Raw genomic sequence first — 18,831 nt, 5'->3', positions numbered from 1 at the left:
TGGATTCTACAGCTAAATCAGCTGGGATGTTGTATGGAAAAAAGCAGGGTGTCTGGACCAAGGGTGGACACACAGAGAAGGGTCCTCACGCCCTGCAGTCATGTGGTTGCAATGTGTGGAATGAGAGAGCTGCAAAGACTTAGGGTGCAAAAGAACAGGGCCTTTGAGGGAGCCGCAGAAAAGGATGTGAAAGGTGCTGACAGGAAGTCCCAGTGCAGGCGGCAATGCCATCCCCCTTGGCCCCCACCTTCGTAACATAGCTTCAGGTCGCTCTGGACAGAGGCGGTGAGGGACTCATAGACCCTCCTCTTCCTTCTGAGGATGTGGCCCTCCAGGCCCCCGAGGATGGCGCTTATCTGGGAAGACATGGCAAAAGAGGCCGTTGGTGACAATTCCTTCAATGAAAGCAGGTCAGGTATCCCAGTGCGTGACCACCATTCCCTCCACCTTATATGATGCCTGGCTGTTTGTCTGCCATCTTCACAATTAGGCTGTGAGCTTCTCGTAGGCAGGAACTTTGTTCTAAGCATCTTTATACCCCAACTGCTTCCCTTGGTGCCTGGCACCTACAAACTACTCAATAAATATTTGCTGAGTTGAACTCAGGCACAGTCAAGGTCCTGGAATGGGCCCTCCCTGGGGGGCAGAGGAGATACAAGCTCTTTCCCTAGCATTGCCATGTAATTTGGGGTGGCACTGGAAGAAAGTGAGTCACAGACAAGAGTCTTGAAGCCTCAAAACTAAAAACTGACCTAAAATTGAACAACAACAAAAAGATTGACTTCAAGTTTCACTGCATCGGATGCTACTTTATAACCTTGGCAAAAATGATAGATTAGTGAAAATGGTTCCAGTTGATGCAAATTTTCATACAATTAAGGCTTCTTTAAAGATTCTTCCTGGAAACCGAGTCAACTTTGCAACCTTGGCGTGTGCTTTCAGTTACTTCACAGTGGAACAAACTGTCCCACACCTCCTCTGAGGCAGTCATGCCCGCTGCTCTCCCCACATCCCATTGGGGTCTGTATTTCACAGCGCCTCCAAGGAGGTACTCCCAGACCCTGGACACTCCAGGGAACAAGCGGGAACAGACAGGCAACCTACAAAACCGGCCTGGGAAGAAAGCCATGCCCAACCTCACTGCTCTCCCTGCTTTATATGGAACTTACCTCCTGGATCAGGAAATTGTTTTTGCAGCTATCATATTTCCAGCCACTTCTTATCCCAATTTCTATCATTTTCTCCTGCAGGGAGTGCTTAAAAGCATCAATGTGAGGCATCAGAGCTGAACCAGTGGGCTTCCCCGTCCTACAGAAGAAAGTGTCAAAAAAGTTTAAGAGAATGGTGGCTGCGGTGAGGCTGAAACAAACATGAAACTAGCTAGTGTCCTTTTATTCATTTAAAAGAAGGAAGATGAGTTCTAACAGTTATCATATTCCTATAACGTGCCAGGCACTGTGCTGTGCCAGGCCTTTGACATAAAAACCTATGAAGTTTGTGAGATAATGCCCATTTAACAGGTGAGAAAATTGAGGTTCAGAGAGGACTGCTGATGTGTCCAAGGTCACACAGCTAGCAAGAGGCAGAGTCAGGCTTGGAACACTGCTTTAGACTGCAGGACGCACAGTCTTTCCACTGCCAACATGTGTCCACTTGAAAGGGTGGAACTTGAACTATACCTAAAAGTTGGGTAAGATCTGAGGAAGTGGAAAGAAGGAATTACTCCCCATTGGACAACATGGTAAGCACAGTGGTTTCAGAATAGCTCAGAAATAGGAAGTGAGAGGTTGCAGAGGAGAAAGCACAAGCTTTAAATCCTAGCTCTCTGCTCATGAGCTGGGTGCCATTGGGAAAGATGCACAATTTTCTGAATCTCAGTTTGTTCAGATGTAAAAAGACAGAAGCTACTCCTTAGAGTTGCTGGGAACATCCGATGAGCTAATGCATTCCAAGTGCTTAGCACTGATGCCCGGGACAGGTAGCTGCTCTCTCTTTGTCACCTGCTGGGTGGGCTACAGTGGAAGGCTACAACTAGGCAGCGGTGCAGGCAGAGGTTGGAAAGGCAAGCTGCAGGCAGGTGGAATGTCTTGAATGCATTCTAAGGAATTTGAAGTTTAGCCCACAGAATTGTAAACAGGGTGGGGGTGCAATTGGTGGAATGACACAATCCAAGACGTGCTTAAAGAAAGGTGGGGCAGGGACGGGGGCTCTGAGTAAGACACAAGCAAAGCCTGGAGAATGGTTCGAACAGCCACCAATGGGCAACCACATGAGATGCCAGTGGGAACGACAGAGACTAGGGATGGGCAGCTGTACTTGGGGACTGGGAGATTCTGTTTCTGTTGATGGAGTAAAGAATTAGAGGTCAAGGAAGGAGGGAAGCAGGAAGCACCAAGGAGGTATGGTCCCCAAACCCACACCATGTATGTGAGCAGGCAGAGTGTGTGAGAAACAGACACAGCATCTTCAGTGCATTCAGGGAAAGCTCCGAGGCTGGGTGTGGTGGCTCACGCCAGTAATCCCAGCACTTTGGGAGGACGATGGGGGAGGATCACTTAAGGTCAGGATTTCAAGACCAAACTGGTCAACACAGAGAGACTCTGTCTCTACAAAAAATATTTTTTACAAGTTAGCCAGGCATGGTGGCATATGCCTGTGGTCTCAGCTACTTGGGTGGCTGAGATGGGAGGATTGCCTGAGTCCAGGAGTCTGAGGCTACAGTGAGCTAGGATTGTGCCATTGCACTCCAGCCTGGGCAACAGAGCAAGACCCTGTCTCATTTTTTTTAAAAAAAGGAAGAAAGTAAGTTCTGAAGGCCATGTGTTTGCTTAATTCCACTCTCTCCAATCAAAATACCCTGTCCTGGGCTCAGATCCCTAAGAAAATGTATCCCCTGCTGCATGTATGAGATTTTTGAAAAATAATGGGAACCATAATATTAGTTTGAAAGCAGCATCTTAATCTGTGTCCAGGTCATCATGGGAAATTTTTAAGTAAACCAAACCAAGAAGGCTTTTGTGTTTTGCCAAAGACTAAGCTTTCCTTCTCCAGTTACAAGCTACTCTTTACACTTACAGATCCAAAGTCTAAATGCTTAAAGACTGGCTCAACGTTCTTCTGATGTTTGTTCCCGAAGGTGCAAGATGAAAGATCCTTTACCTAAAAATGCTTCCAAAAACAGGGTCGATCTGGTCATAGATGGGCTGAGTGAGGGCTTCGTTTAAATCAATTCTTGCCAGAGTCCTGGAGGCATAGATGCCATTTTTCAGGCAAACAGCTTTCAGGGTCTGATGAAAACCTTGGTTTCCTTTACTCCTCTAGATAGTCAACAATAAATTAGCAGAGTTAGCAGGCATTAACTGGAAGGTCACTGGATTAGAATTGCATTGCCCTGGCCAAAGATCATTACCAAGAATCACAGGAAAGGGTCGAGACAACATGCTCTTTAAACATATGATTAAACTAAATGAGGGAGGACAGTGGTCATGCCTCTAGGTCGTCTGGGTGCCGCTGCCATGGGCTTCCTAAGGTCCCTGTGCTCAGTTTGATCACAACCGTTCTCAAGCGATTCTGTTTGTGTTAGTTTACTCATTTGTCCGGCTCCTGTACTTGGCCATCAGCTCATTGAGATCAGGCACAGCGTCTCATCCATCTTTACGTTCTCAACTTCTGGCAATAACGTAAGTAGTGTTTGAGAAACATTTGCTAAATGAGCAATTATCGAATGAATAAATAAATGAATGAATGCCAATGTGCTATGACCCGACAATAAGTGTATGTCCTGAATTTTCTAAGGAGAGTCCAGATTTCATAAACTTTTTGTTAAACTTTTAATGAAATACAATTTGATTTGTATGTCTTGGCGATATTTTTTTCCCAGGGAAATAAATACACAAATGAGAGGAAAGAAAAATATAAAGCTAGACCTATGACAGACATTAATCAATTTCAGCCAGATGGTAATCATTAGTAAAGAGAGTAAAAATGTGTTTGCTAAAATTTCAGTAGAGAGCTGTGATTTTTAATCAATGATATATGTTTTAAAGGAATGGCCACATAGCATTGTATAATTCATATAATTCTTTTTTTTTTTTTTTCTCTGCTCTTTTTACTTAGTATTACAATATGAGAATATCCCCAAATCATTGTAAATATGTTCCAGGCTAGCTGCAGTGGCTCACACCGGTAATCTCAGCAATTCGGAAGGCCAAGGCAGGTGGATCATCTGAGGTTAGGAGTTCAAGACCATCCTGGCCAACATGGTGAAACTCCGCCTCTACTAAAAATACAAAAATTAGCCGGGCATGGTGGCGCATGCCTGTAATCCCAGCTACTCAGGAGGCTGTGGCAGGAGAATCGCTTGAACCTGGGAGGCAGAGGTTGCAGTGAGCCAAGATCACGCCACCGCACTCCAGTCTGGGCAACAAGAGCGAAACTCCATCTCAAAAAAAAAAAGTTCCAAAAATGGCACTAATAACCTTTTAATATAGTATTGTATGGATGAAAAATAATTCATTTTACCTCTCTCTTGTTCTTAGACATTACGGTTATTTTCCTATGTTAAATAATGATATGATGTTAATATATAAATGTCTTCCCAAATTTTTGATCTCAAAGAAACATTGTTTATCTGATAGGAGCACCTTGGGAATGTTTGTAGTCACAGAGGAAGAAGTCATTAAAAGGGTGATGAGAGGGGACGGTTGGGCGGGTAAAGTCCTGGAGATGCCCGAAAATGTCTGCAGTGGCTTCCTCCGCTCATAGCAAACTCTCAACAGGGTGGTCTCTGCCTCATGTCTTCGTCCTCTCACTCATTCACTTTCTGTGATCTGTGTTCTTCAATTATGGGATAGAAACAGCTCTATCCAAGGTAACTTCGTTAGCTATTGCTATGAAACAAATTACCCCGGACATAGCGGTGCAGTGGCCTAAAAACAAACACAAACACCTGTCATCTCTCGGTGATTCTGTGGGTCAGGACTGGGATGGCTGGGCTGGCCACTCTGGCTCAGGATCCTCCTGAGGTTTGGTCAGGTGTGGCTGGGGGTATAGTCATCTGGGTGAGGCTGGCGAATCTGCTTCCAAAGATACCCGGCTGCATGCTGGTGCTGGCTCCTGGCCTCAGGTGGGGGCCTTAGTTGCTCTCCATGTGACCTCTGCACACAGTGGCTCAATTTCAGTACACAAAGGCATCCCCCTGAGAAAGTGACCCAAGAGCCACCATGGAAGCTTCCACAGCCCTTGATGGCCTAGCCTCAGAAGCCACACACCATCACCTCTGCAGCATTCTCCTGCTCAGAAATCAGCCCTGATTCAATGTGGGGGAGACTCCATGAGGGCATAAATACCCAGAGGTGAGGACCCTTGGGGCCACTGGTGAGGACCCTTGGTGGCTGCCTAGCACAGTCACCAGTGAAACCCTCAGTGGCCAAATCCAATGGCCCTGGTTTGTTTGTTTGTTTTTACCTCTCAGGAGCATGTGATGTTCTTCTTAACAAACTTTTTTTTCTAAGAGACAGGGCCTCTCTCTGTTACCCAGGCTAGAGTGCAGTGGCACGACCACAGCTCACACCTGGGCTCAGGTGATCCTCCTGCCTCAGCTTCCTGAGAAGCTGGGACTACAGGGGCATGCCGTCATGCCCAACTTTTTTTCTTTTTTCTTTTTGAGATAGGTTCTTGCTATGTTGCCTGGGTCGTCTTGAACTCCTGGCCTCAAGCAATCCTTCTGCCTCAGTCTCCCCAAGTGCTGGGATGACAGGCAGGCATAAGCCATTGCACTCAGCCTTAACAAACTTTATTACTTCAGTTTTCTGATTGGAAAATAAGAAATTAAGCATTACACTAAAAATAAACATAAAAATAAGAAAATAGGCATTACACGATTTCCTTCTGCTACCTCTCAGGCTTTTCCTTCTCTGCCCCTCCCTTAACCCTCTTTATTCTTTTGCTTCCTTAACGTGGCCTTTGTATGAGGCAATGTCCTATCACTGTCCTTGCCTCCACTCCTCCTCAATCCCATTCACTGGTATACGTGCATCAACTCCATGCAAGTGACAGCTACATCCTCCAGCCCCATCTCTCTCCAGGCTTCAGTTCCACATTTCCATCATTGCATTAGACATTCCACCTCCATGAAACACTAAATACATGATCTTTAGTAGTGACCATATTGCTTCCCCAACCAAAGGATAAGCTCCTCCCTGTCATATCTCCTTAGATCGTCTTTAAATTGAGGTGATTTGCTTTCTCTTGGGTGCAAATCTTCCCCAAAATGTTGCCACCGTGCTTTCCCATACCCCCCATGTCTGAACTATTGACAATCCTGATTGAGATGTCCTTCAGATTTGCTCTCCCAGTCACCTCTTCCTTCCTATTCCGTCTGCCACAACCTTTGTTGAGACTTTACTGTGTCTCGTCTCAACGAAGCAGCTACTGTAAGGGAAATGGCTGCGCTTTAGTCAGGAGTAGGCTGAGGCAGACTTCCGGCACAGCATGACTCAGCAGGTTTGGAGTACAGGTGCACAACCCTGCACATGATGTAACCACGCCACATGAGGGGCATTAGATGATCACCCACATGAGCTCGTGCTTGGCTCAGAATCACTATTGTCTATAAAAGATATAATTACCCTGCTAATGCTGTATATGCAACTTGCTCATGCCTAGAGAAAGAGTAAAGCCATGTCAAAACTGTCTATGACTCCTCGTTTTTCCAGCTACCCGCCACTCGCCCACTGACTCCCCTTAGACCTCAGTTAGACCCTGACACTTCCTAGCCAGGCTTTCTGCCTCCAGTTTTTCCCCAAGCATTACGCTTTCCAAAGCATTCATTCTGATGAAGCTATTCTTCTGCTCAAAACTTCACTATGTTCCAACTCTTCAACCTGGTCTAAAGTCTGCAGCAAGCTGTCAGCCTAATCCCCCAAAACCCTGCCCTGTGTACTTACGCTGCAGTTAGGTGATACCTTCTGGCTCCCACATGAGCTCCGGCCTTCCTCCCCTGAAATGCCTTCCCTGCCCCTCCACTCCTCTGCCCAAAGACACACCACCATCTTCCAGGGCCAGGCTCCAACAACCTCCTCTCTAGAAGGTTTATTGAACTGTCCTCTAACCTGGCCTGCGATTTCTTTTCCAATATCCACCCCTCCTTCTCCAGTGTCACCTCCCTAGTCCTTCTGTTATGGAGAAAATGAACTCTATTCCTGCCCCCAGGATGGGACACACACACAGGCCTGAGCTATTCAGCACAAGACATTCCCTTTTCTCAGGGGTCATTTTAGAAATAGGTATGTGACCCATTTAGAGCCAAAGAAACACAGTGAGAGCTTTGCTGAGGTTTCTCAAAAAGGTTCTCCACTCTTCAGAAAGTGGGCCCGGAAACGGCCATTCCCTTGTTCTTCTAGACCAGTGATTCTCAACCGGGACTGATTTTGTCACAGCTGAAGAATGGGGGCTGTTACCAGCACCTAGAGGGTAGAGTCCAGGGATGAAACAACCTGCAATTCACAGGACAGCCCCTCACAACAAAGCATGAGCCAGTCCCAGCTGTCAATCATGCTGAGGTTAACAAACCCTGCTCCAGAGCTCATGGTGTTCAGATGTGAGTGCAAGAACAGCTGCAGCCATTTTGCCATCATGAGAGAAGCAGCCTGAGAATGGGGCCCACAGAGGCACTGGATTCAGCTCATCCTCCAGGCCCTCTCTTCCCATGGCTCTTGGGCACGTGGGCCAATACACTTCCTCATGGCTAAGAATGGCTTCAGTTAGGGACTCTGATTTGCAGCCAAAAGATTCCAGACTGCCACAGCCCCCACCAGAATGCTCTCCCTTCTCTAAATATTTGGAGAACTTTCTGACTGTCCTGTGGTCCTTACCAGCATGCTCCTTTTTATTATAGTTCCCCAAATGCTCTCTTAACTATTTTAAGCAGGGATGTATCTTTCTATCCCTGAAACCTAATAAGAAAAACAGTTGACTTGTTAGACACTCTCTTTACGCTGAGTGCGTTGGTCAACCCAGCATTATCCCTCTATGGTCATTCTTTCAAGTTATCTTTACAGCAACCCTATAACATAGGTACCACGGTCCTCAACTTACACAGAGTAACCTGAGACACAGAGAGGTTGAGTAACTTGTCCCCGGTCACATAGCTGGCGGATGGGGAAACTGAGGTACAAACCAGAGCCCATGTGGGATACGAAGCCTCTTGGCAACTGTGCCTTGTATTCCAAAGTCCTTGTTACGTGCAGAAATGAATGAACGAATGAATGCAGCAAAATGTACTTTTACGGGGATTTATGGATGTTAAACTATATAACTGGTTGGCAACTACAAGTTGCTGCAATCGTTTGCAGAGTAGTTTAGGAGATGCAACAGGTGAGTGCAGCAAGGGTTGGGTGTCCAATTATGAAGTTAGGCAGGCCTGGGTTAGATGTGGAGTCCATGCATGGCCATGGAGAAGGTATTTAGTCTCTCTAAGGCTATAAAATTAAAATAATAATAAGGGCATTTGCCTCACAGAATGGTTGTAAGGATCAGATGAGGTAACATGCAGTACCTGGTTCCACAGTCAGCATTTTGCTCACATTTGCTGACTGAGTGCATGCATGCATATTATACGCATGGATACTTGGCTACCCATGCCCAACTGCATGGAAGACACTCCAGCTGTCATCCTCCTGTGTCCACACACTGACACTTTCCCCAGTGACCCCAGAATCACCCCAATTTATCTCCTCCTTTACTCTTGGTTCTTTCAGCATTTATTCTTTGTCTTGTGCTACAGGAATCTCCTCCTTTCCTTTCATCCAAATTGCAGCACATGCACCTACTTATCTTTTTTTTTTTTTGAGATGGAGTCTCACTCTGTCACCTAGGCTGGACTGCAATGGTGCCATCTCAGCTCACTGCAACCTCTGCCTCTCAGGTTCAAGCGATTTTCCTGTCTCAGCCTCCCCAGTAGCTGCAATTATAGGTGCCACCAACACACCCGGCTAGTTTTTGTATTTTTAGCAGAGACCAGGTTTCACCATGTTGGCCAGGCTGGTCTCGAACTCCTGACCTCAGGTGATCCACCCACCTCAGCTTCCCAAAGTGCTGGGAATACAGGCGTGATCCACCACACTCAGGCTCATCTAGACATTTAAACAAGCTTTTACACAAAGCACACAGATAACAACACCCAGAACAGGCCAGGTGCTAGAAAGCCGGTATCATTGGTGCACATAGAAAAGCCTCCAGGAAGCTAACCACCCCATCACACTCACCTTTTCACACATTTTCTACTGCTTACATTCCAACTTTCCAAGGCCCATTAAAAACTACAACCACACACCATCCATGCCCTTCTCCCAGCACAGGGGACACCAAGTCATCTTTGTTACATGAGCAGTGTTGTCCATCACATCTTCCCCTTAATGGGTGCTACGGACTAAAGTGTGACCCTTGAGGTTCATATGCGAAGCCCTAACCCCCAGGGTGACTGTGTTTGGAGACACAGCTGGTAATGAGGTAATTAAGGTTAAATGGGGTCATAAAGGTGGGCCCCTGATCTGACAGGTGCGGTGTCCCTCTGAGAAGAGAAAGGGATCCCAGGAGTGTGCGTGCACAGTGAAGAGGCCATGTGAGGACACAGCAAGAAGGTGGCCATCTACTATCTCCAGAAGAGGAGAGAGGCCTCAGAACTCACCCTGCTGACACCTTGATCTTGGACTTCCAGCCTTCAGAACTATGGGAAAATCAATGTCTGTGGTTCAGGCCACCCAGTCTATAGGATTTTGTTATGGCAGCCCAAGCAGACTAATAAAATGGGCCTCTTTTTTCACCCCTTAGTCTTAGATAAATACTGCCTTGCACTTATATTTTCATCCTTCAGAAACTCTATACAACTAATTACGAAATAAAACCACAATCTGAATGCCAAGTGAGAGGTTACAAGACGTTTCCTTATTGTGTAAGCTAATTGATAGACATCAATGCTACCAGATAGGTAGGGCAAGCATTGAGCATCCTCATTTTACAGAAGAAAACCAAGAAATTTTAAAAATGGGTCTAGGGCTTTGCCCGGGGCTACAGGGTAGATATTTGGTGAAGCTGATACTCCAACCAAGACCCTAAGATCCCAGATTCCCACTCTGTCTTTGCTGAACTGTGCGCCTTCCTTGGTCCTTTCGAGACACAGATGAACAACTGTTATTTACAATTTTCACTCTCTGCTACCCTCCTCTAGCTTTTTTTTTTTTTTTTTTTTTGAGATGGAGTCTCACTCTCTCACCAGGCTGGAGCACAGTAGTAAGATCTCGGCTCACGGCAACCTCCGCCTCCCTGGTTCAAGCAATTCTTCTGCCTCAGCTTCCCGAGCAGCTGGGATGACAGGCACGTGCCACCACGCCTGGCTAATTTTTGTATTTTTAGTAGAAATGGGGTTTCACCATGTTGGCCAGGATGGTCTTGATCTCCTGACCTTGTGATGTGCCCACCTCGGCCTCCCAAAGTGCTGGGATTACAGGCGTGAGCCACCGTGCCTGGCCCTCTAGCTCTTTATCGCTTTTGAAGGGAATGGGATGATGCAAAAGGAGCTTGGGGATTGGGCAGGCCTCCGGGAATATCCAAGTTTTCCCTGGAGGGGTCACTCACCACCAAGCATGCCCTGAGGATGCAGCGGTAAGAAGTCCTGGCAGTCCTGACCCCTTCTTGCAGAGGTTGCTCCATGCAGGCGAAGCACTGCCCGATGGCCTTCTCCAGCAGCTCAACCTTCTCTTCCGCAAATCTCCGCAGGACACTCGTGTGCAAGTGTTCATTCTAGGGACAAGGACCATAAAAGCATCAGGCCACCCCCTCCCTAAGGGCACCTTCTCCTCCAGCTTTGCTTCCTTTAAGCTTGTCACCAGCTCAAGATTCAGCTTATCACTCAGAGCTGACTTCTCTTTACTGTCCCCATAAGACCTTACTCAGTGCACAGACCCCTTTGTGGGGTTAGAGAATAGAACAAATACCTGCCTGGTGCAACTTATTTCATTTCTTAAAAATCACAGTCTCTGCTTATTCAGCAACTTATTTCAGATGTATAATCCATCAAGCTATTTGGGGAAGTAGCTATCCACATATAAATCCAATTGTTATTAAAACAGGTTTTTCCAATGATATCTGATTCAACAAACATTTCACAAGCTTTGACTCTGCACGAAGCAGTTTTTAGGATAATGCTTCTCAAATTTTAATGTGCATACAAATCAACAGGAGATCTTAAAATCCGAAATCCAAGACCCTGGGATTCTGCATTTCTAGCCAGTCCTCAGGTAATGCTGGTCTTCTGAGCTATGGACCACACTTTGCATAGCAAAGCTACAGGACCACAAAAATAAATCCATGCTTCCTTCTTCAAAGAATACAGTCTAATCAGGGAGAAAACATATATTCAAATAATACAAGGAAGTGACCACCAGAGAAAGCCTTGACTCCTAGGTGCCTGACATGGTTTGCTGTGTACTCACCCAAATATCATTTTGAATTGTAGCTCCCATAATTCCACGTGCTGTGGGAGGGACCTGGTGGGAGACAACTGAATCATGGCGTTGGCTTCCCCCATACTGTTCTCATGGTAGTGAATGAGTCTCATGAGATCTTATGGTTTTATAAGGGGAAACCCTCTTTGCTTGGCTCTCATTTCTCTCGTCTGCCGCCATGTAAGACGTGCCTTTTGCCTTCCACCATTATTGTGAAGCCTCCCCAGCCACGTGGAACTATGAGTCCATTAAACCTCTTTTTCTCTATAAATTACCCAGTCTCAGGTATGTCTTTATCAGCAGCATGAAAATGGACTAATACAGTGCCAAACTGGTAACCCATAGTGTTGTTCCCTGCATGGGAACCTTGGTGGGCCCCAACAGTGCCTGCAGCAGACAGAGCCACACTCCCCAGCTTGGCCTTTAAGGCACTTCACAGCCAGAACTCACCCCACCTCTCCAGCACCACCATCCCTGTTTGCCCAACATGTCCTGCCAAGTAGCTACCCCTGGACTTGCTGCTATTCCGCAAATGTGCTGTTCGTCTCGTGCCCTGTGGGCCTTGATGATTTCATCTTTGTTTCTTCCGAGACAAAGCTCAAAGGTCCTTCCCATGAGGCACCTTCCCTGAGTCCCCAGGTAGAAGTGGGACTCTCTGTCCTGTTCTCCCACTGCACTTCCCACAGTTCTGCACCACAGCACGTCTCCTATCGTATGACTTCTCTCTTGTTCCCTGTGTCTCCTTCCCTGGATAGAAACTTGCCAAAGGAACAGGCTCTTAGTCATGTTCTTTTATTCCAGGGCACAGCACAGACAGCAAAACCCACAGACATTTCTGGATTGAATGCATGGCCCAGAGAAACTGCGAGATAATTTGGGCTTTTAAATTCTATTCCAAATAGACAGAAATAGCTCTCGAATTGATGTGTGACATGATATAGGTAATTTAACTTCTCTGGTTCTCAACGGTATCATCTTTAAAGTAAGTGAATTGGGTTGAATGATCTTGAAAACAACCTCACATTCTAAAACTTGGTGAATCTTGGAGTAAATACGTTTTAGCGTTTATGGAGACTGTTTAGAATTTGGTGCACCCTGGGAATTTTCCTCATTTTCACTATTAAGAATTCTACAAAGCATTTTTCCCAGGACATCCTTTAGATTCTTTTGAATTTGTGTTGTCACCAATGATGAAAATGAAAGAAGAAAGAAGTCATGGAAAGAAAAACTATGGGCATGATTCTCACAATGCCTCACTGTCAATAAATCCCTCTTGAATAAACAAAAGAATGATAAGAAAGGGAAGAGTGGAGAACAAAAGAACAATAAGAAACAGAGAAGCTGGCCCTTAGTATGAATCAATGCAGACTTCATTTTACATTGAGATGTGATCATCAACTTCCTATGAATTCTTAAAAATAATGATTGCTTATTTAAAATCACTACTCACACTCTAAATTTTTGGTTTCAGTGATCATCTTTGAAAAAAAATCAATCATACACATATTTAGATTTGATTTTTCAAAATTCAAAGGAACTGACAAATTCTTGCCTTCCAACTTTCTATCAAAGAGCTAAGAGTAAGACCAATATCTAAGGCCAAGGAATTTTGAGCAAAGTTGCCAGCAACTCCCTAACATAGCTATTGCAGAATTGCCAGTCAGCCCCCTTCTCCTCTGTGTTTTCCGCTGCTTGGAGTTTGGCTGCAAGGGTGAATCTGAGCCCCTCTGAGCACTGCACTTCCATATTAGCAAAGAAAAGCACATGGGGTGGGCACTTCCGGCCTTGATGGCAAAATGCCTTGCCCTTATGTTTGTAAAATACACCAACCACACACAGCCCACATCGGATTCATTTTCCATCAGCACTTCCAAAAGCAATCTTGTGCTGGGCAGAGAGACAAATTTCACCCTGAAGAACTGCTTTGGGAAATTGGAAGGTCAAATCCTTCCCCAACGATTTCAGCGGACAAAAGTCAAATGAGAAAGTATTACATTCCAAGAGTTTTGTTTTGTTTCTGTCTTGTATAACTAGACCAAAACAAGTCATAAGAAATATGATTAAAAAAAGATTGAATTTTGCTCTATATGCCCCTTTTATGCAGAAGAAAGATCCCACACCACTAAAGCCTTTTTACAAGCCTTTATACACAACCAAAGGCTCCAGGTGGCACTGTTTACTCCCACGTGGAAGTCAGGTCTCGAGTGTCTGCCTCCCCTTGCCACCCCACAGGGTCACCATTGGCCCACCTTCCCCATCCTCAGGATCAGCTCCTCGACCACTCACAGAGCCCTATTCATGTACTTCCTCTGCCCCTTCCCTGTTCTGGCCTAACAAGAAGACAAACACCTTGACTGTGCACATCTGATGGGTGAAGGCAAGTGTGGAAGTAAGTGAGGACCAACCAAACAAGAACAGGCAGAGGCTGTTTATTCAGAGCTCACTACAGCAATGGAGTCAGCCACCATTATTTGAGTTTAGCAGAGACTCAAAAGCAGGAAGGGGAGTGGAAAAGCTTCATGGTGGACAAAAGGAAAGGCTTCAGGGGTGCCCTGATTGGAGGCTGTTGGCCTGGGGACACTAGAGACGGGCTAGCTAAAAGCAGAGCAGCCAATGTGGTTGGTTAGGTATAGACATTTGACTTTTCCGGTTGGTAGTAAGTTGGAAGCAGGGAAAGAGATTAGGGAAGTTATTCATCAAGTCCTGGCCATCTGGTGCTGATTGTTAACAGAGTTATTCTTCAACCTCCTAGATTGTTATTAGAGATAGCAGTTTGACTTCCTGCAAGTCTGACTTACAGATAGACGGCTTCCTGGACTGTTTATTGTAGATAAGAGGTTGGTTTCTGGGCAGGTTGCTGCAGGTTGTGGGTCAGAGATCTATTTTTACACATGGTCCAGCCACTGTCTTTGTATAGTCCATCTCTCACAAGGAGACAACACAGCTAGTGACTGATGACGGTAAGAGGTTTTTCTCCAAAACCCCCCAAGTCTCTAATCTAGTAGCTTATCCCTCTTATTTTAGGGTTAAAAAGAAATCATCCATGAAGAGATAAATACGTCAATTACTATGAGAAAAGTAATTTTAACTAGTTTTTCAGAAGGCCTGCATTCTTGCCAGTGAAGATAACTATCAAAACTCTATTGGAATTCCCTCCGAGCTTCCATCCTCTCACATTATTTTCCTACGCTGCTCTGAGCTTGAGATTCTGACAGCACCAGAGACAGATGAAATATTTTTGGACTGTGTACATAAGCACGCTTCTCCAGGATAACCAAGAAGAGTCTGTATTCCACTAGAAGCAAGCCAAATCACGCCTGCCATCGCTTAAACACATTCCACCTTGTTCGAGTCTCAGGAGAGATGGAAAATAGCTACTATTTTGACATTTTTCTCTCAGCCCATCTGTCCCAGGTAAAATATTATTCCTTTCTCTTTTACCCAAATGTTATGATTTTAACCTTCTAATTATCTTTTTGTCCTTTTAGACTCTCTGAACTTCATATTTTACTTTAATATGAAAAGAAAAAATATCATAAGTTAATTTTCTAACTTGGTAAAAGGAAATGTCCTGCCCAGGTATGGGGAGAATATGAAAATCCAATGTCTTCCATACCGGCAGGTTTTCTGTGGAGCTGAAACTATCTGTGAGGAGCAACAGGCCAAAGGCTTCAGTCACATACTTGGTCACCGTCCTCCTCTTCTTGTCCAAGAGCCTCTTCCTGACGTATTCTCTTAACTTAGGGATTTCTGGAATTCACAGACAGTAAAAATAATTGTAAAAGGCCAGAAGTTTGTGGTCAATAGAATTCATAAAAGTTGAAAGACCAAGATGGCGGTCTGAATGAACTAGAGTTGAGATCCCAAGTGGGCTTGATGCCTACAGAATTAACCTTTCTGAAAAGCACTTTTGGCCGGGCGCGGTGGCTCAAGCCTGTAATCCCAGCACTTTGGGAGGCCGAGACGGGCGGATCACGAGGTCAGGAGATCGAGACCATCCTGGCTAACACGGTGAAACCCCGTCTCTACTAAAAAATACAAAAAAACTAGCCGGGCGCGGTGGCGGGCGCCTGTAGTCCCAGCTACTCCGGAGGCTGAGGCAGGAGAATGGCGTGAACCTGGGAGGCGGAGCTTGCAGTGAGCTGAGATCCGGCCACTGCATTCCAGCCTGGGCGACAGAGCAAGACTCCGTCTCAAAAAAAAAAAAAGAAAAGCACTTTTGCCGTGTCTAGGATCAATGACCGCGATGAATGGTAGATCAGCAATACTGCATATTCATTTTATTTAGCCATATTAAAAAAACTACATGGAAAAGAACAGGCTGGTTGAAAACATGGGGTCTTTCCTTTGGACAGCTATCACCTACAGAGGTAAAGCAAAGTGCTCACAATTCTACAGTCTCAGCCCTTCGGTCCCCCTAGACTTTTCTATCTATGTCAACTAACCCTTAACACTGGAATAGCCCACGCTTGCTGTAGAAAGGAAGAAGAACCTCTGACATGCAGGATTCTAGAGGTGACAGGATTCCTGTCACATCCTAACCTGTTGTTGGTCAGAAGATAATAGATGCCACTCTACCCTTTTCCCCATTATTCCCATATGTGGCAATTTCTCTATATTATTCCTCTCCATATACCATGCTAATTTTGTCTTTTATACCCTTAATCAAGCAGTTCCCCCATCTCTGTGAACATTTCACACCTTTGCTCCTTAACCTCCATGCACATACCTACACGTCTAGTACAATGCATGCACGTCGCAAGCCTTGTCAAGTTCAGATGAGAATATAGTCCTGACCCTGCCTGCCCACTCACTTTCCACTGAGTGTCTAGTGCACACAGAGCTCTAGATTCCCCGGGCTGCTGTTGCACTCATGGTCAGCAGCAACTAACTAAGCCTCAGTTTTACTTCAATTTTTGCACTTGGGTTAGTATTAGCTCCTCATCCATATTTCAAGTTCTGTGAAGAAAGAGTCATGCCTTATGCTTTCCCTGCCTCGCAGACAAAATATACAATAGTCGCTCACAAAATAATTCTAATGCCCATAGTTGGGTGGGAGGGGACTAAGGAAATAACCCAGTAGTTTTTTTTTTGTTTTTTTTTTGAGACAGAGTTCTGCTCTTGTCACCCAGGCTGGAGTGCAGTGGCACGATCTCAGCTCACTGCAACCTCCGCCTTCCAGGTTCAAGCAATTCTCCTGCCTCAGCCTCCTGAGTAGCTGGGACTACAGGTGCCCGCCACCACGCCCAACTAATTTTTATATTTTTTAGTAGAAACAGAGTTTCACCATGTTGGCCAGGTTGGTCTTGAACTCCTGACCTTAGGTGATCCACCTGCCTCAGCCTCCCAAAATGCTGGGACTACAGGCATGAGCCACTGCCCCCAGCTTTTTGTTGATGTTTTTTTGAGACAGAGTTTTGCTCTTGTTGCCCAGGCTGGAGTGCAATGGTGCAATCTCGGCTCACTGCAACCTCTGCCTCCTGGGTTTAAGCAATTCTCCTGCCTCAGTCTTCCAAGTAGATGAGATTATAGGCATGCACCACCACACCTGGCTAATTTTCTATTCTTAGTATAGATGGGGTTTCACCACGTTGGTCAGGCTGATCTCAAACTCCTGACCTCAGGTGATCTACCCACCTTGGCCTCCCAAAGTGCTGGGATTACAGGGCGAGTCACCACATCCGGCAACCCAATTATTTGACCTTTACCAACCCATGGTAAGATTTGGAGGCAAGAGGAATTGTGGTCTCTGACACCATAACAATGCAAAGAAGGGCCGGGCGCAAGGCTCAAGCCTGTAATCCCAGCACTTTCAGAGGCCGAGATGGGCAGATCACGAGGTCAGGAGATCGAGACCATCCTGGCTAACCCGGTGAAACCCCATCTCTACTAAAAAATACAAAAAACTAGCCAGGTGAGGTGGCGGGCGCCTGTAGTCCCAGCCACTCGGGAGGCTGAGGCAGGAGAATGGCATAAACCTGGGAGGCAGAGCTTGAAGTGAGCTGAGATCCGGCCACTGCACTCCAGCCTGGGTGACAGAGCGAGACTCTGTCTCAAAAAAAACAAAAAAACAAACAAACAAAAAACAAAACAAAAAAAAACATGCAAAGAAGAAAATATCTTTATTTGCAATTGGTATTGAAACCATGGCAAGCTGGAAAAAATTGTGTTGCACAAAAAGTTCTAGAACAGGAAATTTGAAGTGCCACTTGATCTTCAGAATTTCAGTGCTGGAGATTAAAAAAAAAAACATAAATTACCCGTTTCCTCCTCGGTGAGGAGAGCCTGCTGCCAGTACTCCTGGGCGCTGACTGTATACACCAGATCTGAGGCTTCCAGAACCTTGAAGTCAGCTGGCAATTTTCTCTGAAGTGAAAGAGTCACACAGAAAACAGAATAACTCAAACCACAGCAAAGGCAATCATGCACAGGACCCACAAGAGCCTTCAGCCAATTTCAGCTCACTCACTTTCAGTTCTCCATGACCCCCTCTGGGAACAGACAATATTCTCAAGGTCTGGTGTTGCCATCTGTCCAGTCCTAACAAGGTCAGAAGTTATGAGGGAACTGCTGCATATAAACTATTGTCTTGGGAGTTAAATATCAATTCTAGAAGAAAATGTGTAGAGAAAATAGTTCAAAGGTGTATTTAAATGTTCAGAGGGGTAATAATACCAGGATCCTTTCTCAAAAAAGAAGTACATGTCTGGAATGGGCAGTGGCGTGCTGCAGCCAGCTCGTACCAGCTCCTGAAAGCCAACAGCACATGTCACTTTCCTACTCTGCCTTCCGTGACGTCACACTGGTAGCTTGAAATTGACAATAGTGGGACTGTTTCAATCCTGAATCTCAAACTGATAACCCAAATCCATAACCACATTGTGATCCCCAATTTACAACCAAATAATTTCAGCTGACATGTGACCATAGCTTATCAATACTAAGAGGTACATTGTTTCCCTGTTTAATATTTCTGAAATTGAGATGCATCTTGCAACTGCTGTAGGCCAGGTGGCAATCACAAGGTGGTTGTCACTGGCTGCATGTTATGAGCTGAAATGTATCCCCCTCCAAAATTCACATGTTGAGGTCCTAATCTCCACTAACTCCTATTGACACCACAGGAACTGGCAAATGGTACACATCAGCCCTTTGTTTTTTCATCGTTTGTTTGTTTGTTTTTGGGGATTTTTTTTTTAAACAAAGAGCTAGTTGTTAAACATTTGCAAGTGAAACACAACACAAACCTGACTAAAGTCCTATAAAAGCAACAATTTCTTAGGTAGTGAGTGATCATACACATCTTTTTTTTTTTTTTTTTTTTTTT

General features: G+C 45.4%; 1 protein-coding gene across 9 annotated transcripts in view; it reads right to left on the bottom strand.

The window, feature by feature from the left end:
- The window catches only part of NUGGC (nuclear GTPase, germinal center associated), a 70,313-nt gene that overhangs the window by 8,257 nt on the left and 43,225 nt on the right, over nt 1-18,831 (bottom strand). For all 9 annotated transcript variants that reach the window (XM_017884927.1, XM_017884973.1, XM_017884937.1 and 6 more), the window contains 6 exons: nt 17,765-17,870; nt 15,121-15,254; nt 10,636-10,800; nt 3,160-3,317; nt 1,170-1,308; nt 248-356 (listed from right to left, as the gene is read on the bottom strand). In XM_017884927.1, coding sequence (XP_017740416.1) covers nt 248-356; nt 1,170-1,308; nt 3,160-3,317; nt 10,636-10,800; nt 15,121-15,254; nt 17,765-17,870 — 811 coding nt within the window. The remainder of the gene's footprint in view (nt 1-247; nt 357-1,169; nt 1,309-3,159; nt 3,318-10,635; nt 10,801-15,120; nt 15,255-17,764; nt 17,871-18,831) is intronic.

Source organism: Rhinopithecus bieti, unplaced genomic scaffold (assembly GCF_001698545.2).
Source record: "Rhinopithecus bieti isolate Rb0 unplaced genomic scaffold, ASM169854v2 scaffold_315, whole genome shotgun sequence".
In the NCBI taxonomy this organism is placed as follows: Eukaryota; Metazoa; Chordata; class Mammalia; order Primates; family Cercopithecidae; genus Rhinopithecus; species Rhinopithecus bieti.
The sequence above is the reverse complement of the archived record's forward strand: the minus strand, read 5'-3'. Positions and strand labels throughout refer to the sequence as shown.